Consider the following 27,392-nt stretch of genomic DNA (forward strand, 5'->3'; position numbering starts at 1 on the left):
GGCTTGTAACAGACAATTTTATAACATAATGTTAAATGTTTACAATGGGCCAGGCATTGTACTAAGAGCTAAAAAGCAGAAAACTAGTCTGGGTAAATTTAGGGTTGATTTGTGTGGTGACTCCAAGTGCTCATGGGAGTAGATATGTAGATCTTTGAAACTGGGTACACACAAATTCTTTCTTTTTTACTTCAAACAAGTTTTAAATATTGTATTTTGACAGTATTCAAAATCTTTCAAAAGGTTTGGATCAGGAGATGCCAAATACCAGGACAGGCTCAGAAGTTTAAAAGAGACTGATTAGCTTGTGATTCAGAGAATTTGGAGATAGGTTAGACCTCTAAAAATGGGGGAGGGGGGAGATCCTTAGAAACAGACCGATATTTTAAAAGGTAGAAAGGATATGCATTAAAAATTTATTCTGTTCCCCAGGTCCTTCCCAATTTTGACACGAAGGAATATTTTTCCTATAGATGGCGCTTTGACAAGATATTCATTACGGAGTAAGAGAGAGAGATGAGACCCCGTAACACTATGGTTCAGGAAGCTCTGGGGTGATAAAGGCCTGAGAAAGGGAAAATAACAAGTATTTGTTCCTGTCTCTCCGGGAAAAGTTGACTGTCCAAATCCATATCTTGGATATGGGACTCTGAAATGATTATGAGTTCTTACCTACCTTAAGAATTTAGCAATGAATAGGGCAGCGGTCAGAAAAACTGAACGATGATGTTTACGGTACAGTTCTCAGAAGAGGCAGGCAGAATCCATCATTACACCTTGACTGTCTTCTCCCAGGAGCTGGTGAGTAGATTCCCTCACCGAAATAAGGTAAAGGAACTTTGGAAGAACTGAGTCTGCAGATTTCTATAGGGAATCCCAGTGCCCAGGGCCGCAGGACTGCTATTTCTGATCTTACCTGAATGCATTGTGCTGCTGATAGCTCATCATTGACTTCACCTTTAAACCCAGATCCTAAAAATCTGCAAGGATGATGGGATTTGGGAGGTATTGATTGTTTCTATACAAGGGTGGAGAACTACCTGGACCTCCGGAAACCAGACCTAAGGCTCTTGACATTTCTCTCTCCATCCCTTCAGAAATCCTGTTATGCAGTCCTGCTGAGAACTTTAGTGCAGATCCACCCTAAATAAAACATGTGGCAATAATAAGGTTCCGGTTTTGTTTTATTCCCCAGAGGAGAGAGAATTCCTCCACAGGGAAGGGGGAGGCTTTGAATTAGGATAAAAATGATGGTATTGGGGAGCAGTATTTCAGCAGATCTGCACCTTTGTGTGTGAATTAATTTAATGATTTAATTATTTTAAATGAAAGTATTCTTTTTTTTAAAAAAAAAGTCTGCTTCGTCTGCCCTGTGACAGATTTCCCTAGAGGAATCTTCCTCAGACATCGGTTCCTAGAAACATGAAACCCTTCGCTTTCAAACTTTTAACCGAAAAAATTTGTGTAACTTAGGTGTCCACAGGTAAAAAGGGCAAATACCTTTAACCAAAGACCCTGAGGTGCTTGCCCATTATCATAGATCTCTATTTTTGTTGATAATGGGATAGAACATGATGGGGGGGGGGGGAAGCAATTTGTTTGGTGAAGCAAATTAAATGTTTGATTTAAATTTCCAGTGTTCCAAAGCTGAGACCTCTCTTTGTCTATCAGCCCTGCAAATTCCTCCTCTGCTGTTAATCTTAGGCTAACATGATTTTCCACAGAAACATTTTCGCTGTTATTTAATTGTTTCATAAGGGAAAAAACTCATCAAATCTGAACCTCACCAAATCCTTTATAAACTATTCAGCCTTCAACAAGTGAAAATTGAAATGGGGGGGGGTGTGAAATTCAAATTCAGAAAGAGACGGTTGACGTAATGACATTCTCCCTTTCCCCTCTATTTTTTGGGGGAAAGGATATTTGCGGTCTAGGAATGAATCGAACCTCGATGCCTCTCACCTCCGAATCCTTTTTTCTTCTGAAACACAAAGTGGGAGAGGCAAGGGAGAGAAATCCAAACTGAAGTAGATGCTGGGAAACTGAAAAGAAGCTTCCTTTTTTTTTAATTGGAAAAAGGGAGGCCTGAGTAAAAACTGGGGTGACGGGTTGGCGGGGTTGGGGGGCACGCAGTGACCGGAAACAGAAGAACTGAAAGCGGGTTTCCAGAATTAGTAGGCCCCTCCCCTTAGAGAAAGAAGGGGAAAGAGCGAGGCTACATCAGATTGCAAAACCGAGATTCAGTTCTAGTTGTACTTTAGATTAAGCCGCTTGACTCTTCTGAGGTGCTGCTCAGTTAAGATTTCACCGCTTGTGGAAAAGCGCATCAGAAAGTTCTGGCTCATTCTCTGAATATCGCAAGACATTTTTCACTGGGAGGAGCAGTCGCGGGAAATGAAATGTTCTGAGTGGGGAGGGTTAGAGGAAAAGGCGAGGAAGAGTAAAAGATGAAGTGGAGAAATGCTGAGACAATCGCATCTGTAATTTCCAAGTCTGTTCTTTTTAGGGCTGCCTTTGTCTTCCTCTCTGGAGTGGAGCTGAGACTGTAGAAGAATAGTCGTAATCCTAGATTGCCTCTATCTCCTGTATTCGGCTACAGGGAATAATCCCCTTATTCGAAAATCGATGGCGTCTGGGAGAGCTTTGTGCATCCACCTACCTGTGCACCCAGAGCCTCGGTCGATCCTATTTCTTTTTCGAAGAAATACATCTCTTGTATTACAATTCAGCAAGATGCAGACTTTTTCCAGGTCTCACAATCTTTTTATATTATTTCTTCTTTTTACCTTTCCTAAATACACCCCCGCCAAACTCTTTCCCCTTTTCTTTTGAAGACTCTTAAGTCTACTAAATTGATCATGCATATGCACTTTTTGATCTTCACCAGCCTAATTTCTGCCTGAAAAAGTAATGGCTATTTATATCTGCCTCTCACTTTAGAGCAAGGCTATGAGAGAGGAGAGGAGCTCTGAACTGAATGGTGCTAGAAACTGAAGTCATCTGTACCGAGAACCGAACCTGGTTCCCGCAGCAATTCTCTCACCTGGCTCCTCTCTGCCCTGCTCTTAGCTCACCTGGTTTCTTGCATAACTGCAAGAAGCTCCACTGAACTTGAGCCCCAGATTGAGATTCAAATAGTTATTAAGAGTAGTGTTTTGTCAGTTTAGACAATCGTTTGGTTAACTACAAACCCGAATCCCTGTAAGGCACAGATTACAACACACCTGCTCCGTTTCAAGACAATTCTCCATCTTCTTCCTCACTACCATCGCGCATTCATCTGTTTATTCAAGTCTTCTCTCACTGGCCCACATTCACTCACTAAAGGTTAAAAAGGATACTTGTTTTAGTTTCTTGATTCCCGAGGGATCCCGTCACATTCCACAGGAAAGTTTTCCTCCTAAAATTTCCAAATAGCGAAGGTCCTGTGGTTCGAGCTCAGCTTCGACTTTTTTGCTTCAATCCCCACCCCTAAAGGATTGGGATCAGTATGTATACCCTAAGCTCTATCACTTGCTCAACAGAATTCATCTTCTTTCATAAGCGAGGTAACCCTTTGGTATTTTTTTCTCTGTTCTTTAACAATTCAATTTGAAAGTGCCTGAACAATTCACTTTATTCTCACTCTCTCTCCTCCCCAGACCGGAAAATACATAAACAAACGAATGTTCCAGCCTACAAATAGCCTGCAGCCCAGGTTTTTCAGACACTAATCAAGCAGCTTGTCCCTCCGTTTTCTTTCTCCAGTGAGGTGTATGAAAAGAATAAACTTGGTGGTAGGTGCTGAAATGGGGAAGGGAGAACAGAACTCATAGAAACAAGAAGAGGGAAGCATCTTCATAGGCCTACTCTACTTAAAACCTTTCCAGGAACCCCTGGAGAACGATCTGGGCACAAAGTGTCTATCGTTTCTCCTGGAAAGGTGGATCTATTGGACTAGGATCTATTGAACCTGGAAAAAATTCAGGTAGTGGGTTTCTCCTTCAATGTCTCCCGGTGCAGGGTGGGTTAAAGGGCGCATTACAGGTAAAACCCCAGGGGTCTGAATTTGGTGGCAGATTTATTGAGTTTTTATAGAGTCTCTAGTCAGCTGTGCTGCAGGGGAAAGGGAAGCCAAAGGAATCATCAAGATTCAAGGCGCTATCGATCGTAACTACAGCTGCGGTTCAAACACTCTGGGAATATTGTCTGCGGTTAAGTTTGTCTGTATGCTCTTTTCCTCTCTTCTGCTCCCCACTATTGGCGACCTTTTTTTCCCCAGAGGAAGGCCTTGAGAAGACAGGATTAAGTGAGGTGGGTTAAGGAAGGTTAAGGTTAAGAAGGACTTCTTACTCCCCTCTCCCTTCACAGTCCTTCTCTTCCTTCCAACTTGGAGTTTTCCAACTTGTAAATATTTACATTGAGAACTGGGGACGGGTCTCTCCTAAAAGGAAACTATCAAGAGAAAGGGTTTTTGTTTTGATTTGTTTTGGGGATTTCAATTTGAAATTGATGAGTACCTCAATATTGGTGCTTTTGATTTGTCTTTATACTTATCTTTTTAATGAAATTCTTTCAATCCGTTGTAATCTCCAGGACAAGGAATCAGGCTCTACAAAGCAAGGTGTCAGACCCAAAATAACCCTCCTGCTTGCTCACACTGACTCACACCTAATTCTTATGTCTTCCCCTAATAAAACTCTTTTACTCTCATTTTCTTTCCACCCACCTCTCCCAGTTCCTTTTCGTGGTTTCTCACTTTCTGTGAAGTACACAAAGTCGCTTAAAGTAAATTTCTCCAGCCCCCTCTTTCCGCTGTTGCATGAGCGTCAATCTGGGAATTTAATTCCCTTTGATTATTTGATGTTTGAAATTGGACTCTTTGTCAGACGATTCAATGGGGAGAAGATTTTATACTTTTTTGCTGTTGCCCTCTCTCCTTGATAAGCAACTGAGCTGACTCTTAGGTTATGCCAGCTTAACTCACTAAGATGGAAAGAAGTCAAACACATTCGTTGCTGATAAACCACTTGGAGACACTGGAGGATCATAAGTTATTTTTACAACACTTTGGAAACACATTCAAAGCAGGTGAAGAGGGTCTGAACCTTAGTGTTCTGGTGGTGGGATAGGTAAGTTAGACACAAACAAGGCTCATAGCCAATTCGCCCAAGGGTGGAAAAGGGGGGAATAGATAAGTTTAGGGGGGAATAGATAAGTTTAGTGAAGAGGGTAGTAAGGTATAAATGATTAAAGCAAACTACAAAAGCAAAAATAAAGTGAGAGAAGTGAGGCAAAAATGCATTGAAATATTTTAGATTGCAGAAAGATGAACCTGTGTTGTAGTCTGGGAATAAACCCAGGATAAAACCTGTTTTCTTCTAAATCATTCATAGAAAAAATTCAGATACCTTAATGTGAATTCTTAGAGATATTTACTCAACTTTCTAGTCTCTCTGGGGAAACGGGAGATGACTGGAAAAACCTAATATCAAAGGTATTGGAAGACCAATCTTTTTAAATCATTACATTGCAGTCAAGAGAGAAAATTGTTATCTGTGGAGTTGACAACTGTCTGTGGGGGGGGTTAGGTGGAATATTTTTTTTTGACAAGTTAAAAAAATGACAAGTCTTTAACATAAATTATCTTAAAGTAAAATTTTTCATTTCCTCTTGAACACCTGGATAAAGCCCAAGAAGAGAACTTCATTTTAAAAATGCATTTGTAAATTGTTGAAGCAAACTGGTATATTCTGAAAAAAAATGGATATCCTGGTAAGGTTTTGGTGCAAGAATACTATCAAGGCAGATTAAAAATCTAGAAGACTTTAGCAAAAACAGACTATGTTCAAGAATTTATTTTTAGTTTTGGAACTTTTCATGAAATTCTAAATGTAAATCGGTGATATTTCTATCTATATCGAGAGAGAGAGAGAGAGAGAGAGAGAATGAGCCATGGAATCTAGTGATGAGCTTTTGTGAGGTTTTTTTCCCCTATTTGTTTTGAGCGGGATTTTTTGTTTGTTTGTTTGTTTGTTTTAATAAGGGAAGCATTTCTCCCGGGACTGCTGCTTACTAGATGGGTGAGCCTGACAAATTCAATTTAAGGTTTCAGAATCTCAGACTTCTCTCCTATAAATTGGGAATAACTATATACCTGACTTAACTGCCGACCTCACAAGGTTGTATTTGGAATCACTTTGTAAATTGAAAAATGTTTCAAATATAGAGAACAGTTTTATTGTGGTTAAAAATATGACCGCCAGTCAGGTTCAAAAGACATCCTCAACTTTGTTTTCAGTTTAAATAACATCTTCCACAATCTATGAAAACATCAATATTCCAACTCAGTAACTTAATCATGAGTGTGTATCAAGCCTTTACAATTTCTTTGTTAATGCAGAAGTATCCCCAAAAGGTCAGATTGACTTCATTTGTTTACACATACGCACAGATTGGAACACAGACACATACTAAAGCACGGCAGGTATGGCATTTTCATTTTCCTTTCACTGAATCTTACTGATTTAAGTCAAAGCGTTTCTTCCTAACATTTGAACCTGAACACAATTAAATTGGTTTAAAATGAGTTACGAAGAGCAGTTCAATGGGAAACAACTTTAGAGTGGCTGAGTTTCATTTGGTTGGCTTGTTCCAGGTGAAGAGTTTATCTAGAGAACTAATATAGCCAAATCCAACTGTCCGACTACAGCTTTAGTGTTGTACTTTACTATTATAATTAAAGAGCACTCTCAAAAGTTGGACTTCATTTTCTCTGGACTTGGCTGTTCAATCTGGCGACAGGTTCTTCGCAGAAAAGAAAGATATTTGGTGGGGGCCCTGATCTTCTCCAAGTAAAATCATAAGGTGATAGCCACCAGCTTGTCTTCGAAATTCGAACACTTACAAAATCTCAGGTAATGATTTTCTGTGGTAAATGATATTGAATCTTATCAACCTTCTTCTCCCAGACACTGAATTTGGGTGGTCTCACCAGGCCTACCTTTCTTTAGCAAAGACGGAGTTTGTAAAGGTGACTCTTTATACCAAACATATGGCACCGTTAGAAATGACATAATTCTAAATGCTTTTCTTTGCTCAACCTGCACTTTCCAACTCAGTTGTTAACTGCAACTATGTTATATTCTCCTGAAAAGGTAGAGACATTGCTAACTGACAATGTTTTTGACGCAACATAGTTCCCTTCTCTTCCCGGTTCTCCCTCTCCCATAATCTTGCTTAATGTTTTAATTTGACTATTCAGTACATAGTCCAAATTTTTGCCGACTCTTTGAGTTACAATAGGACAGATGTTAAATATTCATTTCTATTGTTATTTAGTAATCCAGGTGCAGAGTTAGCCTAAAAAGAACGGAAGGAGTTTCCAAGATTACGTTGTCTGTTACCAGCTACAGCCAATCTCGCAATCATTTTCTTTAAGGTCCGCCTCCTTAGAGGTGGGTCACTGGTGATTGATAGGCAGAGACACCCAGCTCAAGTCAGCCCCTCCCACTTTTCTTCTTAGATTGAAATGCAGAACTCATACCTCTTTCATCACTACTCAGACTTGCTTTTATTCCTTTAAGTTCTTGCTGTCTGCTCTTGGGATCTACAGGAGGGACTAGTAGCCCGTGCCAGAGGAGACTGAAGCACTGAAGAGGTAGTGAAACATAGTTCTTGGGAGACTAGAGCGGTATCCACATTGGTATCCTGCTCAAAGCAATGGGTAAGTGACTGCGCGCTGAGTCCAGGGATATTTTCAGTTCTGTCAGAATGGGTGGGATGGCGGGAGGGAGGGAGAGAGAGAGAAGAGGGAGAGAGTGAAAGCGAGCGATCGAGAGAGAGAGAGAGAGAGAGAGAGAGAGAGAGAATCATAATTTTGTTACTGGGGAATCACAACATGCTTATTGACTTTGCTCATGTTTCTACATTTGAATACAGATAAATCTAATGACTGACTAGGTAATTATTAAAGCCATCAGATTAAAGGAACATCCTGGATCACTAGAGTATTGGTTGGTGTCATTTTGTTTAGGCACACTCAACATATTTGACTTTCCCTCGAATCTGTCTATAGAACTAACTGGGCAGACTATCAAACTGAGCAGTTTTGAAACTTCCCTAAGTTGGATGGACTGATTTATATCCCAAAGAGATGTGTCCAATTTCCCCCACTCAGTTCTGAGAACTCCTGTGGTCTGACTGCCTTTTATTTTTACTTTGATTTACGTCTGGAGCAAGTGGCAATAGAGGGAGGAGGGTGGGGGATGAAGCAGTCAAATATCAACTATTCAGTGAAATTTCGGAACCGTGCAATTTGGGGGACCCACTTAGGTTCGGGAATGGAGGAAGAAGGAATGTTAGTTGATAGATTGGCAGGGTTCTTAAAAAGACTGTCCCAGGGTTCCTTTTTCTTTCCTTACCTCTTGAGAACTTAGGGAAGGAGGAAGACTGGTGAGCTGACAGTTGTCACAATATTTTGTGTGTTTTCGTGTGCGTGCTTGAGCGCGCACATTGTTTTCCTGTATGTTCTTTTGCAGAGCCAGCCTTCGGGGAGGTCAACCAGCTGGGAGGAGTATTCGTGAACGGGAGGCCTCTACCCAACGCCATCAGACTCCGCATCGTGGAACTGGCCCAATTAGGCATCAGACCCTGTGACATCAGCCGACAGTTGAGGGTTTCCCATGGCTGTGTCAGTAAGATACTGGCGCGCTACAATGAGACTGGCTCCATTTTACCTGGGGCGATTGGGGGAAGTAAACCCCGGGTCACTACTCCCACAGTGGTGAAACATATCCGGACCTACAAACAGAGAGACCCAGGCATCTTTGCCTGGGAGATCCGTGATCGTTTGCTAGCAGATGGTGTGTGTGACAAGTACAATGTGCCTTCCGTCAGTTCCATCAGTCGAATCCTGCGCAACAAAATTGGAAACTTGTCTCAACAGAACCAGTACGACTCTTACAAACAGCATCAGCCACCGCCACAACCCGCCTTGCCTTATAACCACATATACTCCTATCCGAATCCTATTACTGCAGCTGCAGCCAAAGTACCCACTCCTCCCGGAGTGCCCGGAATTCCTGGCAATATGGCCATGCCTCGAACCTGGCCTTCTTCGCACTCTGTCACGGATATCCTGGGAATCCGCTCCATCACAGACCAAGGTAAGTTCCGACCACGGTGGGATTGAGGTCTGAGAGAAAGGGAATAATGAGAGCAATGCCCATCTTTTCCTACTTTGCCACATTTTTCTTTAAGAATTTCCAATCCCTTTAACTTGGAGAATTACTGTCTATAGATTGTCCTGACACTTCTAACAGAAAGACGTTTTTATTGGGAAGTATAACGAATCTTCTCTCCCTTCTCCCTAGCAATTGCAATGTAATAATTTTTAAAGATCTTTTTCTTCTCCTCGAGTTATCATTCTGAGAAGTCAGATTCCTTACCAACCAAACTTGACAGGTTTCTTTTCTTTTTCCATTGCTTCAGAATATATTCTAGATTTTTGTTCTCAAGAATTTGGTTCAAATTACGAATCCAATCTAAAGTACAACTTTAGATTTAAATAGCAGTGGAAAAGAGAGAAAAATTGCAAGGCAAATATAGTCTACTTTGCTCCCAGAATGGACTCATGTAGCTAGGACTTTGCATTAAAATTGCAGGGTTTCCCCTTCTCGAATTCTCGCAATCAGACCAAATTTGCTCAGACAGGAAGTTCAAATGTCACCTAATTGGTTTCATTCTTATGCTTCACTTTATGAAACAGTGAGTGAGCCAAAAATAAAACCATCAGTTACTTTGTATGGCTCTCCTTCCAGGGACTAATTTTCTGCTTTGTTACGGTTCTTTCCTCCATTCTTTCATAGGAGTGGGGAAAGAAAGGAAGTGGAAAGGAGATAATGTCAATCTTTGTTGAAACCTGTTTTTCTTTTACCTACAATCTGCATGTTCTTGTGAATAGATCGTTTAACCATTAATTTTGTCTAAAGCTAAATAGACTGATATTCCTTATACTCAATCCCTTCTCTTTCTTTTTTTCTACCCCTTCATACTGTTTCCCTCCACTTGTCTTCTTGAGGAAGCTCCACTTGAGCTTCAGTTCAGCAACCAGAATTGCGTTTTGATTTTGGGCTTTTAGAGTCAAAAGGTTCATTACTCTTCTTTCCTTTTCCCCCTTCCATTTCCTCCCGTGGTCCGCAACACACACACACACACACACACACACACACACCCGTTCTTTCTCCCATTAATTTTCAACTGTGATAGACCTGGGAGCGTCTTTTCGGAGGGACAGATTGGCTCCCCAAGGTCCAGAGAGATCAGCATTTCCGTCGGCGAAGTTTGTTTTCTTTCACTAAGCTGTTAAAACATCTTCTAGTCAAAGTGCCAAAGAGGCAAATCTCAAATAATAGTAAAGACTGAGGAGTTTAAGCTTTACTTGTTTAAGAGATTTGCATTTGAAAAGAGGAGAGGGGGCAATTACATTTAGGGAGAGGTACATACTTTAAATTATTTCCTCCTTTATTAACACCATTCCTTTGGGGGGGGCATTACAAACTTTTCAATTCTTTGTTGTCTATAATAATATCTAAAAGACTCTTCTAAAATCGTAATTCTTTCCCTTATCAGAGCTAGTTAGGTTAGGGTGAACAGAACACTAGAAGCTGTATTCTGAGGGTTGTTTGCCCTTGATTTATAGGATAAACTGACCTCGCTGACTTTTAAAGGAAGCGCCTTTTCATGGGAAAGTGTGAGATCTGCAGGAATGGGGGCTCTCTGAAAGATCTGTTTTTAAGACATCTGCTGACTGATGCCCATCGGACTGCATTTTGCTCTGGAAGACAAAGAGATATAGACAGCTTTGAGCTGGCACATTGAATCAATCCAAATGGGAATACAATTTAATTCATTTATGGGGGAGGGGGGGGAAGAAAACTGTTTTTTCCACAGGAATCTCAGTTAGATTAAGTGTCACTTGGAAGTTTCTCTGATTAGTGAGCAAAGGGGAAAATTTTCATTGTGATGGATTGTTTTAGTTTTAATGCTCTAACGCTGAAAATCTTGTTTGTGAAAAAACAATATTTCGCCTAATCGTTGCTCCTCATCAGTACCCTGTTTATATCTGTACATATATATCTATACATATATGTGTATATTATGTGTTTATGTATGTATGTATGTATGTATGTATGTATGTATATACAGGGACAGAGGCAGAGATACGTATGTATGGAAGCAAAAACAAGACAATGAAAGCCTAACCCTTCAAACCATATAACTTCAAAATAAAATGATACGAAGTGTGATTGTCTTTAACATAAGGTTTTTTTAAAAAAGAAGTATTCTAATAGAAAAGTGCTGAACAATGAATAAGTATAGCTTTAGGATTTTTAGAGCTGTTTTGTCACTTACGTTTTTCTGTCAATTAGAAACCAAAAGGATTCTGAACTTTTCATTCTTCCTAAAATTTCAAATTATTAAACTTACTTTTATTTCTTTTCTCTTTCTCTTTCTTGCATAATCTGTTTTTCTCTAAACTTTCCTATAAAGTTCAAGGTTTTAGGGTGGTAGATAATTTAATTATTTTCACAGTCCCTCATTTTCTCATAAATATTCTACTGTTCATATTTGACATCTGACTGTACATATATCCCGACGTTAACATCTGTATAACTGTAATTGTATCAGACCATCTAGATCAGAAACACACATGAGAGAAATGGGTGCTCATGTTACCAATTATAAATGTATATAATTCATAGTATTTGTTTATGTGTTTTCAAAGGTCTTTGAAAGTATTTATTTATGTTCATAGTTAAATTTTTAATGTACTGTAGACTCCTTTGGCAAGTACAGCAAAACATCTTCTTAGGAGTTATGTTTTATTTTTTAAAAATTCTAAATTGAATGAAATGTTAAATTTCAATTCTAGATTAGTGAAAATAAGAATTTTTTTTCTTATCCAAGTCTAGAATCCCTTCCCCCATAATTCTTTGACCCCAGTTTAGGAACGTCTAACTTCTATAGATTTTCACAACAGATGTGAAATATAGAGGGACTTCTGTAAACACAATACGTTCACAGTAAGACTAAGATGTACTCAGTCTTTTCATCTTCTATGCCAGCTTTTTTGATCTTGAACCTACACTCGAAGCATTTAAGATGAAGAAGAGGAGGCAGGCTCTTGCGTCTTCGGTTTCTTTCCCTGTTAACGGGAAAACCCGTTTTCTCAAGTTTCCCCCCTTCAGTTTCTCCACTAAAGTCACGCGGCAATAAGTTGTTTTTTTTTTATTTTTTAAGCAAAAACCTTGCTGAAGGAGTTAAGGAAAAGGATTATTCGAGAGCAGCATAACTCAGTCTATTCCTATGATTCAAAGAGATAAGAGAGATGGCCTGACATTGAGGAGGGGTAGGGGAAGACAAGGAAGAAGTCTGCATGAATTCTGTGGCATCACTTTGCTTCTTTCTGGGAATTCTAGGTGAGTGGGAGGAGAGGGTAGATGCGCCCGGAGATCCCAGAGTCGTCCTCGTGCAGCGATAGCCAGGCTCCAGTATGCCTAATGCCTTTCTCCTATACTTCCACCACAGTGAGCGACAGCTCCCCCTACCACAGTCCAAAGGTGGAAGAGTGGAGCAGTTTGGGCCGCAACAGCTTCCCCACCCCTGCCCCGCACCAGGTCAATGGGCTGGAGAAAGGTTCTTTGGAGCAAGAGGCCAAATATGGACAGGTAAGGAAGACTGAGGGACAAGGGACATCCCTGGAGCTCAACTTTTAGGAAAGGTTGTCCTATATATCTCTTCTGAAAGTAGTGGTGCCGGTATATTAGGAGACCAGTAAGCCAGGAGTTCATAGTTTGTATTTTTTTTAAGTTCAGTGGTACGGTGAAAAGAGTTAGATGTGAGTCTGAAATCTGACCTATGTGTAACTTTAGGCAAGTTACTGTGCCCTCACTTACTCATCTGCAAAAGGAGAGGGTTGATAATACCTGACAAGTTTAACATATTCTTTACATGCATTTGGCCCTCAAAACTGTACTCTTATATAGGTATAATCTGCATTTTACTGGCCAGGAAACCAAAACTAGGAGAGATAAATAAAGCGACTTGCCAGCAGATGATCTCTAAAGTTCCTTCTAACTCTAAATCCTATGATTCTATGATCTTCTAGATGTTGGGTAATATTCTGGGTCTTAGTTACTGACAGGAGCCCTACAACTAGGTGTTAGAGTATTGAAGCAAGGTGGAAAACTCAAAACTTCCCTTTCTCTTTTCTTACTTAATTTGAATCTCTCCAGTTCCCCAAAGTTCATGTACATTAACCTAAAATGGAAAACCACAAATGTATCCCTAAACTCAGAGGAAATGGTTTTCCATGTGAATCACTCTTGCTAGGATGGGATTCCCCCAGAGCCTCAGAACTGACTGAACAGAGTTGAGGTTTCAGTGCGGCCAGTACCAGAGGTCCCAATGTTACATAGCACAAATCTCCTTCTAACCACCACTCGTAAACCTTACCCTGCAGAGGCATAGAACCACCTTCAAAAACAGGAGAAATGGCAGGAACAGACCCCAGGCATTAAGAATTAAAGAATGGTGAATAAAGGCAGGAGTCTGGCTGTCACATGTGGGACCTAACATCAAGCATTCTCTAGTCAACAGTCCTAAATCCCAGAGAGAGGAGGAGGTGATGGATGATGACACAAGTTGCTCCTTCTTGGAGTAGAAAAAAAAATGTATGAATCTTGACCAGCAGTTCCTTCCACTCATCCCCTGTCAGACTCAGGGCAGATATTTCTGGTGGCTCAGAGGTGTCCAAATTGGAAAGGAAAGAAAGACACAGATAAGTCTATAGCTCTAGTTTCAAATCCAGCCGAAGTTCTCTTTCCCAACTCACCCCGCCATTGCTAATTCTGCTGAAATCTTTTAAATAGAAGTGTCTGATTAATGTCTACCATGGCTGACTTTGGAGTCAAGACAACCTGTCTGTGGGTACTTTCTGGCTTGGGTATTATGCACTTTATTTTTTAATTTTAAACCCTTCCCAGAATTTCTGTGGCCATCACAAACCAAAACCTGCCATGCTGGGAAATAGAGCAACTAGATAAACTTAATAAAATTAGCTTTTCTCAATTAAAGGTCAAATCATAATCACATAAAAGAGGTTTAGTGAGAAAACCTCAAATTGTACTGAATGGTGGTGGACTGTTTAATTTTTGTTTCCTTCCCTTTCCTTCCCCAAAAGGATGTATTAAGGCACTCATTTTTCCAAAGAAAACCGACCAACCACAACAACTACAACAAAATCCAAGCCAAATAAAGATTAGTACCCTACAGTTTTAAATCTAAATTCAACAGTTAAGTACACAGTCAGTATTTAAGTACATATTCAGGCTTATAATTACAAATATACTAAAAAGTTTCTAAATGAACAATATTCCAGGCATACCTCAAATTCAAATCCTGAAAACTTCAAATATCTAGCTTTCTCTGGCTTCCCTTATTTTTGAGTTTTAAGCTCTTAAAAATGCAGATGACTTAAAAAAAACCCTTTCCTTGTCCCATTTTAATAACTTAAATATAGAAGATGAAAAAATACATATAATACCTCATTACATTATATCTACAACCCAATGAGATAAGCAATGGTCTGAATGTCAAGAATTTGAGAATCATCCAAAGTAGCACCACTATTGAGTAGCGTAGTGAAGAGCAGATACTTTTTTGCTCCTTGGTCAGAATCAGAATATTTATTTTCCCTCATCAGTGATGCATAACCCCTACCAAAATATTTTTCAACAAGGAGTTTTCTCTTTGTAGATTCTATTCCTGCTAATAGTAATATTGTTATGCAAAAATATGAAGAGAACTTTGTTGTCTTTTTGAGTAAGCAGACTAAAGACACACAGATACAGTATTAACTGAACTTTTAGAATCAAATTCAAGAGCATAACATATTGTGTTCTTAAGCTCAATCTATAAGTCTCCAAGGACTTTGAAAGACTTTATTATGTATCCTCCAAATAGCATGGAGAAATACATAGATGGAAAGGATTTTATTGTTCTCAGACTGCCACCTGATGAAATCGATTACTATATACGTAGTTTCTCAATGCAAAAATGACCTTGAGTCTCTTTTCTTAACATTTAACAAAATTGTAAATCTTTCTTAGAAAATTAAATAAGTTTTGTTTATATATGGTACTTAAAAATCATAAAGTTAAATCAATAAAAATTATAAAAGTTTTAACCCTGAATTATTTTCTTCAAGATCATTCCAAACCATTAATAAAATTGCTTACATTTGACAGATTGAATATTCAAATTCAGTAAATCTCAGAACTGAACCAGACACAGAACTGAAAGAAACAGCAAGTCAAATAATAAGTGATGTATGTGCTCAGAAGGAGAAAACTAAAGCTGAAAACTGATTTTTTTTTTCACTTCAAAGAAAATGCTGGTATATGTCAAAGTAACCTATGGATATTCTTATTTGCATTTTATTTTTGTATTGCTAAGGAACTAACTACTACATGTTTGCATTTAGACAATTAAAATAATGCAAATGTTTAAGTAATGAAAAATATCTAACCACTTTGGAGTCTCTGAGTGCATTGTTGCTAATTTTCTAAGGATCTGAATCCTTAAAATGTGCTGGACATTTTAATATTAAATTAAGCTTTTAATTCTGAACATTAAACAATATATCACTTTAACTTTGCAAAACACAATACCCTTTATCTCATTTGAACTTCATTGTAACCCTTTATTTCAAGTATTATTATTATTATTATGAATCTAGTTTTTTCTATCTTCAAGTGTAAGAGAAAATTCATTATCACCAATGTGATGATGTATATCAAAGAGAAGACTATGGATCCAGAGATTCAAACACCTTTTGATTCTGGACATATAATTTCTTCCCTAACAATTCATACATATGTCTACACATGCTCACATGTATGTATATACATACATAAATATATATAATTCATTGTCTAAAAAAGCACATTATTATTTCTTTTGAAAATATCATCAGCATTTTTCAATCTAAAATGCAAAGTTTTTCATAATACATTTGATCTCCATGTGTGCAACTTTTGGAGTTGTTTGGCAAAAAGGACACAATTTATTACTCTTAAAAGACATTTATGAACAAAATAGGTATCACTTAACATCCATATGCTGTCCAGTATAAGTATATAAATAAGGAAACTTGACCTTGAAGGGTCTGAGTCATTTATCTAAGACTAGGCAGCAGATCAAGGGGAAAATTCCAGATTCTTGAGGCTCAAATCATAAAATCACCTTAGAGTAGGACCCAGGGGAAGGAGGGGGTGGTATGGTGAAGTTTCAAAGAGGCAAAAACTTCCTTATAATTAGAGATATCCCCAAAAAAGAATGACCTGCTTTAAGAAATGGAGGTCACCAAGTGGACATTAGATGATGATTCAATAGTATATTATACTATGGAGATTCCTTTTGTGTTTGGGTTAGAACTAGATGTTCACTGAGGTCTCTTCTAACTTTCAAATCCCATGATTGTATATTGGAGATTGCAGCAACAAAAAGCATAGATCTGACTGGCTCCTGTATGCTGGTGTTTTTGCTTTCCAAATTAAGCTCCAAAGAATGTCTGCTTGATTTCTCATAATTAGAGCCTTATGCACATTTCAGCTTCATATTCACATGTGTGAGGGAAAGCTCAGCATAATGTTTTTAACATTGTTTTTACCATTGCTTCATTGTATAATTGGCATTTTAAGGTACCTTTTAGTAGTCTATATCTCTTACTACCTCAGGCAAATTGGAACTCTTGTACAAAAATACTAATAAATTCAGATTGCTTTTATCCACAGATGAAAGATTGAGACATTATTATTAAACTTAAGAAAGAAAAATAACTATTCTGCTTCTTTGTTTTTGAAGCAATTCTTTCTTCTCTTCTTTCTCAACTCTGGTATAAGAACACATAATCCTTAGTGATCATTATCATATAATACAAAAGATTTCATGAGAAATGATGGGAATTTGGCATACATATACATTATATATAATATATATTTGTACATATATACATATACATACAAATATATCTATAATCACACAATGAATTTAATACCTTGTATTAGTTTAAATTATTTTGTAGATTATTTGTAGATACTCCACCAGTTTCCCAGAATTTAAAAAAAATTATTTATTTACTACTTACAGAAAAGAAAACTGAAAAATAGATTTTTTGATTTGGAATCACAATTATTTCTTTCATTTTAGGATAAAATCACACATCTTTGGAATTTATGATAATCTCAATTTGGAAAGTATTAAACTGGTTAATTTTAATATTAGTATTAAGAATCAAAACTTTGATTATGAAATATATCAAATGATAAATATAATGTTTTTATAAAATTTTATATATTGGTAAAATATTTTAAAGCTGATAAGCTATATATTTTAAATTATAAAATTTAGGGAAAAACATTAGTGCTTCATAGTTTTCATTCCCCAAGTTCAACTTGATTACTAAATAATTAAGATTTTTTTTTATGATGAATATTGAAACTATAATTCATTTGATCAGATCTGCACACTAGATTAGGGGATTGGAAGTCAGAAAAAATGATTACCTAAAGCTTTTAGGGATTTTTGTTTAGCAACATATCCCAATGCTTTTTCTTGCTTTCAAGATTAGAATTCCTAGTAAAGCAAATTGGTAGCCAAGTTTACTTTACAAAAATGCCAACATGAAACAGACTCAAATAAGTTTGAGTGCATAGTCATTTGGAATTGTTGAGTGGATAAAAGATTGGTTCTTTTCCTCTGGATTTTCTTTAAAAGAGATATTATTGAATAGACAAACAACTTCCCAGAATTAAAAGAATAGTCTTTGATTCCAATAGCCAGACTGTTGTAATACCAGTTTCTTCCATGGACACAACTGTTTGAATACTAACAGGCTTCCAGTTTTTTGAAGTGGGAAAGAGATGCAAAGATTTCAAGATCAAAAAATAAGATAGGTAGGGTAGAATTTTTAATTGCCAATAGCTCTTATCATTTTGATACTACTGAAGATAATGCTTATTCTATGACAAAATATGCATACTATTTCAAAGGCAAAATAAAATCTTTGGACACATTCCATAATTGTAGCTTTGTAACTTTTTGAGGTCACAAAACTATATCAGTAGCTTTAGTTATTTTCATTTTAATAATGGCTTTACTCAACAACATTATATTTTGAAAGTTATTCCTAACATTGTTGTTCATTCATTTAGTCATGTTCAAGTATTCATGAACCCATGGACTATAGCTTGTCAGACTCTCCTTTAACATTAGTGGGTTTCATTTTGTCCTTTTTAAGAAATCTCAACAACCAAAAAAAGCCATCAAAGGATTCTCTTCTTTCTTTTTCTAGTATTAGTAAAGATTGTTTTCGAAACCAGACAGAAGACAGACTAATTCTGGGAAACTTTCCATATTTCTTTTTTTGGGAAGAAATATTGTGAGTCTTGATAAAATATATACATATAAAAGAGGCTAATGAATTGAGCTTTTATTTATAGCATCATTAGGTAAAGTAATTTTCAAAAATGAATTTTTATTACTGATATTTCATTGGAAAACTTGTTTACTCTTCCCCGGGGAATCCATATTATTAGTTGATTTATAAATTGCATTTACAATCTCATTAAATGGAAAAAATTAGTGCATTTTTATTATATTTATGATGTACATTTGGGAGTCTTTAGTTAACCTAAGTATAGTTTTTCAGATTGGTTATATACCAATTTGCTTGAAAACACAAGGACATTCTGGAAGTCTAGACCCATGTATTGATTTAGAAGGAAGAATAAACAAATAGTGTAGCTACCTATAGTAATTCTTTCTTTGCTGTGGAAAATATTACTCCTTCAGTGGCTCTTTCATAAATATCAATTGAATTTTCTTGCAGAGGCCTGTGGTTTTCAGCAGTAGCACTTTCTAAATTAATAGTGAGAAAATAGAAGTGTTTATGGAGTTTCCAGAATATAACGAAGGTGACAGGGAACAGGCTCACTTTAATGTTCAGAATCTGGATCTTCATCTTTCCAACTCTAAGTTTATAAAGTTAAGAATGTGTTTAAAAAATACATACACAGCACTTTCTCAAAGTGAGATCATTCTTTGGCTTAACCAAAAATAAAGACTTTCTGGATAATCATTTAAAGGAACATTTTATTGTTCTTGGTGTTAAAGCATTTAGCAATGCTCCTATTAAAGGAAGATGACAAGCTTAACCTCTGGGTTTTGGAAAACCACATAATAAAAAAGACTCTAAAATCTCTAGCAAATTTTAAAGTGCTATAAAGTGTTTAATAATAATGAGATTCTTAACAAACACCAAACTTGGAACCCTGAAGATGCAGAAATTGGGTTGACATGAAAAAAGAAAGCAAATTAGCAGCACACCTACCCTGAGCTAATAAATCTAATCATGAAGGGAGGCACCTGAAGGCAATATTGGCCAAATTCCAGTGTTCTTCATATCCCTAGGCCAAGAGTATTATATGAGATAAGAATCTGATTCAGCATTGTTTCACAAAGAATCTCAAAGTGAATTTTTTCTTCAGAGAGAGACCTTGGTTTATTTTTTAAGGTGTGAGCACTAGAAAAAAATATGGCTATAATAGAGAACAGAGGGAAATACATTGATGGTGGGTAAGGAGACATAATGCACAAGGTAAAGGATTAACAAGAGGATAGGAGGATGCAAATTTTTTTAAAAGGAGAAATTTCAGGGAAAAATTCTATCATGTTAACAAAATGGCGGTAAAAAATGTAGGGAGATAAATCAATAGGTGGAAAATTGATATTGTGAATAGAAGGAATATAGAATTCCTCCACCCAATTCTTTTTATTCATTAAAAAATTTAAAGGTCTGAAATGACTCCTTTTCCCCTATGAAAGTGTTTTACATAATGAGTTATAGCATATGTTAGCTATTTGATGTAACTATTAAGACAAATGCAATAAGATGCTTTTATTTTATAAAAAAAGGAATGCTGAGCTTTTCAGAGTTTAGTGCTATATGTTATTAATCTCCCCACAGGAAATTTGATTTCTTCTTTACTTTCAGAATATAAAATGTAAATAATATGAGTTTATATCTTTGCTAAGAAATAATTCTAGAACTGAACAGTGCTTATCATTCATAATAGTCATGTAGAAGATCAGCCACCAATGTGAAAAACTTTCAAAAGAGGAACCAAATTCACCTTCAGCAACTAATTTCTCCTAGTCTACTGAAAATTCCTCAAAAATATCTTAAAACATACTTTAATTTATTATTGGTGAAGTCAAACCAGTAAGCATTTTTTTTTTTTGCTCAAAGATTTCTACCCTGTATCTTATCTCCTAAGCCTCTCTGTACTTTCCCCCTTCAGAGTAATAGGACTTTCTGGAAAGAGCCACTACAATACTAGAATAAATATAAACAATTAACAGCATACATCCAGTTTTATGTGCTTCAATTCTTAGACAAAGAGAAGCTCCATTTGAAATTATTTATTCTTTCTGATACTTGAGAAGCACAATGATCTACTATTCTATTTAGTAAAATTTTCACTATTCCTTAAGACAGAAAATCAATTTACATCAAACAAAAGAACATATTTTGCTTGATTGATTGATAAATAAAATTGATAAATAAAAATTACAATAAATTGAATTAAGTTATGCAAATTAAGCTAGAAAATAGAATCATTGAATTTTAAATTTTGAAAGGAATTTAGAGATTATCTAGTGGGGAAAAGACCTTGTTTATTAAATAAATTTTATTTATTATATAAATTTTACTTTTGAATTGAACTTTTTTACTTAATATATTATTTTAGACTTATATGTGTGTTTGTGTGTATATGTATATTCACAACATATATACATACATAGATGGATCTTGAGTAATGACAAATTTTTCTGAAAAGCAAATTTCCTTGGTCATGTTTTCTTTAATAAAAATGTCAAAATTTGAATTCATTCAAGTCCTATTAGGAATCAAGATTTATTCTTTGCTTTTTAACAAAAGTAGAAGGTGAGACAAGTGAGACAGGATTTGAAGATCACAAAGGAAGTTCATACCCGAGTCAGAATTTTAATTCAGAGTGTCTTTTGTGGTCTTAATAGTTAACAATGAGATTCCAAAAGTGCACTTTTTCCTGAGGAGTTATTTCTGATAGATTATAATCTTTTGTTTTGCTTTTTTGAAAATTTTAAATTCATGTCTAATTGACATAACTTTATAATTCATGTTTGATTCAATAATATTTTGAATATATTGTCCAAATAATTTCAAAATGGTTTATAACTTTATATTGCAAATGAGATTTTTCCCCTGAAAAATAATACTGATAAAAAGTTAATTTCTCACACATATACTAGTTATGTCAGAGGTTTTTAATCATTTTGCATTTAGAGGATCCCTTTAACAATCTGGTGATGTGAATGGATTCCTTCTAAGAATATTGTTCTTAAAAAAGATAAATATAGGGACAGCTAGGTAGAACAGTGGATAGAGTACTGGCCCTGGAGTCAGGTGGACCAGAGTTCAAATTCCACCTCAGACACTTAATAATTACCTAGCTGTGTGACCTTGGGCAAGTCACGTAACCCCATTGCCTTGCAAATAACAATAACAACAACAAAGATAAATTTAAAGGAAACCAAAGGTTGGTGAAAACAAATTTATAATTTGTTTCCCATTCAAGTTCCTACCCTGCATCCCTCACTTCCAAGGTTAAAAGAATCTTCAGATTAAGAACTCCTGAACTGTGTTAAAAAAAACCCTAACCAGGGGGACAGCTAGGTGGCACAGTGACCCTAGAATCAGGAGGACCTGAGTCCAAATCCTGGCTCAGAAACTTAACAATTACCTAGCTGTGTGGCCTTGGGCAGATCACTTAAACCCACTGCCCTGCAAACCCCCCCCCCCCCAAAAAAAAAGCCCTAACCAGGACTTTCTTGCCCTTTGTCAAGTAGATGTTTGTGGTAAGAAAGCTAAAACACTTACTATGTCATATTTAGGAAAGGTCACGTTCACTGTTGCTTCTTACGGACCGTGCCCTGCTGTCTTCTTTACTAGAAAGGAAATATCCATTATGAAATTACACAGACACTTCAGGGAAAGAGCCAGAGAAAATGAATGGGGGTTGAATGCTATTCAAGCTGAACAAAGCACTGGGGAGTTGGAGCAGCTTCATTTCTTTCCCCATCAATATCTGCTCTAGCTCAGAGAAGTGAAAAATAGTAATACCGCTTTGGGGATTATGCCATTTCTACTACTATGAAACCAAGTTTTCAGATATGTAGTCAAAACCAACCTCCATTTCTTCCTAAGAACCAGCTTTCCATTTTTCAATTTTAATCATCTTTCTTCTATCTCTTTTCGTGTCCTGTCCATTTTAGGCACCAAATGGTCTCCCAGCCGTCAGCAGTTTTGTGTCAGCATCCAGCATGGCTCCTTACCCTACCCCAGCCCAAGTATCACCTTATATGACATACAGTGCTGCTTCTTCTGGTTATGTTGCTGGACATGGTTGGCAGCATGCTGGCAGCACTCCGCTCTCTCCCCACAACTGTGACATCCCAGCATCGCTGACATTCAAGGGCATGCAGACAGCCAGAGAAGGTAGTCACTCTGTTACAGCTTCTGCTCTCTGATAGGATGTTCAGTTCTGAACAATTTCATTTCAACCTCTCTCACTATGCATCAGTCAGTCCTCTTCTTTCTCCCAAGGCCACAATACCTATTCCTTTATTTCCCAAGTCTTTGCCACCTCCTCTTCCAGATTCACATCTTTTGTGCTAATGACATTAAATATTTCTCGCCCTAGCTTTCTTCCACAGAAAAACTGAAATAACCTTAGGATTTAAATAACACAAGTAACACTAAGATATGGAGACATTTTCCACATGGTGTTTTTACTTGTGGAAGAAACCTGCATTCCTCAAAGGGCTCAAGAAACTTTTTTTGATTTCATTGGTAAAAACCACATGTGTATATTTATTCTAAATCAACCTGAACTTTTTAAATGTGCAATTTATTGTTGAGGTGTGTGAAAATCAATAAAGAAAATAAAAATAGAAAAAAGTTATGCTATACCCTATAATCAATGAAGGTGACTGAGTAAGCTTTGATTCACATTTTATCCACCTAAAGAACAAATCATCAACCAACATGTTTGAGTGAACCAATTTATTGTTAGATGATTCAATGGGGCAGGGGCGGGTGGAATTGTATGTAAAACCAAGACAATATTTCAATTGTTCTTCTTTCTGGTATTTCAACATGGTTCCAAAGGCATGATTGTTTATATTTTCTTTCAGTTTGTAAATAAGGCTTTGGGTAGCACTTGTGTTTTCATGTCTTGGTACTTTGCTTTTCTTCTTTGTCCCCACCAATCTTCATATAATTTAGAAGAAACTTTTTTTTTAAAAGTGACTTTCTGCCAATCTCTGACTTTGTTTGGTGGTGGTTTACTCAGGCATTGGGAATGTGGACTCCACACCCCACCAATTTTTATGTATACAGTGAAGACATCAGCATCTCATGAAGGACATTTTCTTTCTACATCAGAGGAATCAAAAGGCAAACAGGACAAGACAATTTCCTCTACTGTTCCTTAACTGAACTTTACACCTTCCAAGCATAAAAAGGCAAATTGGTGGAACATATCTAAACAACAACAACAAAAAACTATTAAAGAAGTCACTTAGAAGCTTAAGTTTAATGTGAAAAAATGAAGACAATTTTTACAATGAACTTAAGTTAATAGAAAAATCACTGTGAAACAAAGTTGTACTTTTATTGTTGACTTACATGTATGTTCAACAATTTCAGCTCAAAATTGTATTGTAATTTAAAGAAAAATGGAAAGTTCGGCTCTAGTGAATGTAAAAATGGCTTGCTGTGAATTTTACATTGTTGAACAGGAGCATGTTTCACTTACAGGTAAGCTGGCACCACCAGCTTGTACTAGCATACAAATGCTACTTAATTTTAACAAATTCCCTTTACTAATTTCTAGGTTCACAGGAAACTTTCAATTGTTAAATTATTCCATCTCAATTATTTTCCAATTTATTGTTAATTTCAAAAAATATGTGAGTGTGTGTTTGTGTGTTATGTGTGTTTGTGTATATGTGTTTGTGTATGTGTGTATTTTTATATAACTTAACTGTTTTAATGGACAAAATTCTACAGGCTTTTTTTGGTTCTTTTTAGACATTTCTTCACATGCTTGAAAATAGATAAGCATGGAAATCATTTGGTTTCTTTTTTAATTGGCAAAATTAATTTATTGTAAGGGGTTTTTTGACTTGTGCAATAACCAAAAAGGCATGTTACTATATGGATGTTAAAGATTACATTCATAAAATAATCTTTAGTTTGACTTTTTTATACTATACACAGCTTAAATGACAATCGATTTCATGGTCTCTTCTTAAACCCAGTTAGCTAGATTAGCTTCCCCCCCCCAAAAAAAATCAGTCCCACATAAAAAAAAAATAAGAAAATTCTCTACAAAATTCATGACCAAGAGGGTCCTTTCCCATCCCCACCTCACTCAAGCAGTTGTTCTGTAGTAGTCAAAGCAACTTAATTTCTATACAATTAAATAGGCTTATAACTTAAAGTGAAGGAGTAAGCAAAAGGAATAGTTCAATTCTCAGGGCTTCCTTTGATCTTGATATCTAGGAGTTTCAAGTCTAGTGAAACTAGACTAAAAAAAAAATATACTAAACCAAAAGAATGAGAGGTGCCAGCCCATTGTTTTGTGGACATTTTACAAATTGTCCAAAGAGGAATTTTTCTGTATATCAGAAAAACTGACATAATAATAGAATTATTCATTGTCAAATGTTTTGCAGAGTTTTCCAGGTAACATAGGTTCTTTAAATAACACGTTGTTAATAGATAGAAATGAAACCAAATACTTTTCTTTCTTTTTTTCTGTTTTCAAAAGTCTCTCATTATTTTGCTATTTATGGTTAGTTTCTTCTGGTGATTGTATTTTTTTAAGGAAAAAAGATTTGTCCAAGGATTTAACACCAGTGAATTCACAGGGTGTAAACTGAAAATGACAAAGCAAACCCCAAACATTATTTTGTTATTGGAACCATCTCACAACTTGAAATCACTCAAAAAAAAAAAAACTAGAAAGGAAGGGGAATGCAGTGGAATTTTTGTTTGATTGTTTTTTTGCTCATTATTGACATATTGACATATCCTCTCTGTTTCCTAGAGGGTAAAAGTATTCTTTTTAAACTGGCAGATATACTCTTTAGATGTATTTTTTCACACTGTCCATAAGGAGAGGCTAGTGTTTCAATTTCATGACCTTTATGCAGGCAGAGTTTTCTTTGATATAATTTGGGAATATAACCTGTGTAGCTAGAATGTAATTGGATCTTATTGAAGGCACATTCTCTTTTTTATTTGCATTTCTGTTTTTAATCGTCCTTTTACTGAAAGATTGGGCTGAAATATAATTAAAAAATCATGTTGGAAAGGATGTACAACAGAAGGCTGTGTATGTATATAAGTATATTAAAAGCCTTTTATTTTTATATTTTGAATGCTCTAAATTAATAAAAATAATAATGACAATGTTATTTTTTAATTTAATTTTTAAAATATTCCTAACCAAAATTTCCTTATGGTATTAGTTTACTCAGGTATAAGTATTGTCTGGAAGAGGAAGATCTCTTTGTTGATTTAAGCTACTGGACTAATAGCTTTACAACCATAACAACAATCTGATGCAATTACATAAAAAACAAAGATAAATTTTTGTTAGTACAAGAATCTTTGGAAATACTGATAATGCTTACTTATTTTAAATATTTTGCCCTTCATGACATATCATAGATTAGCAGACTTCACACCTGAACTATTAGAGACTAATAATCAGGAATGTAATTTTGTTCTGTGCATTCTTCCTAATAATCTCATAAAATTAAGCAAAACAACTGAACTATAAGTAGTGACTCTCATTTGTGATTAGAAATAATTTGCAAGAAAACATTTCCAAATATGGAACCAGAAAAGGAGAATTTATTGTACTGAAATTTAATGTTTCCCAGTCAAGAATTTCTGACATAATGATTATAAATTTGTTCCACTTCAAAGAATAATTCAAAACAATATAACCAGCAAAATTATATATATATGTATATATATATATACACACATGCATATATGATTTATAATAGGACCATTCACATATATCACCATATTTTTAGCATCATATCCAGTCAGATTAACTTTGAAATAGTAAATGTGTTAGTCAATGGAATACTTAAAACATTTAAAAATTAACTCTAGTAACTCTAGTACCACTTTTTAAAAAATTTATGCAGTTAAAGTCTTTAAAAATAAGTATTTTTGTAAATTAGACTATATATATAGGAATTTAATTATTTATAAAACATTTAAACACATTTTAAAATCTTGTTTTTCATCTAAGCATTTGAGTATGGTTAAAAATTTTGAAATTTTCTTGTACATATTTTTCTTTGACTTTGTATGATGAAGTAATTATTGATATATTGAAGATGAAATATGAATTGCAGCAACAAAGCTACAGAATTCAACTCATTCCTATGAATGTGGTTTCTACATTCTGATTACATATTTGCTTTTCATTACTTTTCTCTCCATGATCCAGATAAGATGAGCACAATTACAGTTTAAAATATATCCAGATATATATTTAAATATTTTCTAAATGCGTTTGGTCTTGAGGAAAGTTGCTTTCTCTTTTATAGCTTATTTGCCTGTCAGCACTAATATTAGATTTTGCTTTGATCATTGTTCTATAAAGCAGATGTGCTATAGAGCAGATGACCATTATCTCAAGGAAAAACAACAAAGATTTCAGAGGCGATCACTGAATCACCAGTTTTTCTGAAGCCATGAATATACATATTCATAAGCCAAAAGCATCACTGCACCACCTAGAAAAAAATCAAAGATGATCATTCAATGATTGTGGAATCTGCAGTCTTCTCATGTCCTCCAACACTCTGTTCAATGTAATGGAGAGGAAAAACGATGAGCAATTACCATATATATATATATATATATCATAAAAATCAAGACCTTATTAATTTTCATGATTTTTCATCAGACTTTTCAATCTATTTTTTAATTTTAAAAATTAAATAGTATCATATTTAATGATGTTAAGACACAACCTGAAAATAAACACAATTTTTTAAAATCTTCAAATGTAAGCAAAAGATTTATATTTTTCTTAGTTCATAATTTGGTTGTTTCAGCAGTATTCATGAAAAAGCTTCACCTTCCTCAAAAATTCACACTTGCTCTTGCAATGATGTCAAATAGAATATCACATCAAATTTAATTGCAA

At 35.7% G+C, this 27,392-nt stretch overlaps 2 protein-coding genes across 10 annotated transcripts in view; one reads left to right on the top strand and one right to left on the bottom strand.

Moving 5' to 3' along the window:
- The first annotated feature begins 517 nt into the window (after positions 1 to 517).
- PAX9 (paired box 9) lies at positions 518 to 26,358 on the top strand. Of its 3 annotated transcripts, none has more exons than XM_074213394.1 (5): positions 518 to 801; positions 7,566 to 7,705; positions 8,520 to 9,146; positions 12,571 to 12,710; positions 22,423 to 26,358. In XM_074213394.1, the coding sequence occupies exons 2-5, from the start codon at positions 7,702 to 7,704 to the stop codon at positions 22,675 to 22,677; spliced, it is 1,026 nt and encodes a 341-aa protein (XP_074069495.1). In that variant the 5' UTR covers positions 518 to 801; positions 7,566 to 7,701; the 3' UTR covers positions 22,678 to 26,358. The 3 variants fall into 3 exon arrangements, with proteins under 3 accessions (XP_074069495.1, XP_074069494.1, XP_074069493.1); XM_074213393.1 differs by lacking the exon at positions 518 to 801 and adding an exon at positions 2,197 to 3,548 and having other exon boundaries at positions 3,642 to 7,705; XM_074213392.1 differs by lacking the exon at positions 518 to 801 and having other exon boundaries at positions 2,197 to 7,705.
- SLC25A21 (solute carrier family 25 member 21) overlaps positions 21,473 to 27,392 on the bottom strand; it is a 918,698-nt gene continuing 912,778 nt past the window's right edge. For 5 of the 7 annotated variants that reach the window (XM_074213397.1, XM_074213400.1, XM_074213398.1 and 2 more), the window contains one exon: positions 21,473 to 26,976. In XM_074213397.1, the coding sequence (XP_074069498.1) occupies positions 26,915 to 26,976 (62 nt within the window). In that variant the 3' untranslated portion in view covers positions 21,473 to 26,914. Of the gene's footprint in view, positions 27,046 to 27,392 lie in introns of all 7 variants that reach the window. The other 2 variants (XM_074213396.1, XM_074213395.1) reach the window with 2 other exon arrangements.

This window comes from Macrotis lagotis, chromosome 1, assembly GCF_037893015.1.
Source record: "Macrotis lagotis isolate mMagLag1 chromosome 1, bilby.v1.9.chrom.fasta, whole genome shotgun sequence".
NCBI lineage: Eukaryota > Metazoa > Chordata > Mammalia > Peramelemorphia > Peramelidae > Macrotis > Macrotis lagotis.

What these genes read in the sequence shown, in the direction of transcription:
- PAX9 (XM_074213394.1), top strand. An exon ending in CCGCTCCATCACAGACCAAG is followed by an intron (nt 9,147 to 12,570) that starts GTAAGTTCCGAC and finishes CTTCCACCACAG; the next exon opens with TGAGCGACAGCTCCCCCTAC. An exon ending in AAGAGGCCAAATATGGACAG is followed by an intron (nt 12,711 to 22,422) that starts GTAAGGAAGACT and finishes TGTCCATTTTAG; the next exon opens with GCACCAAATGGTCTCCCAGC.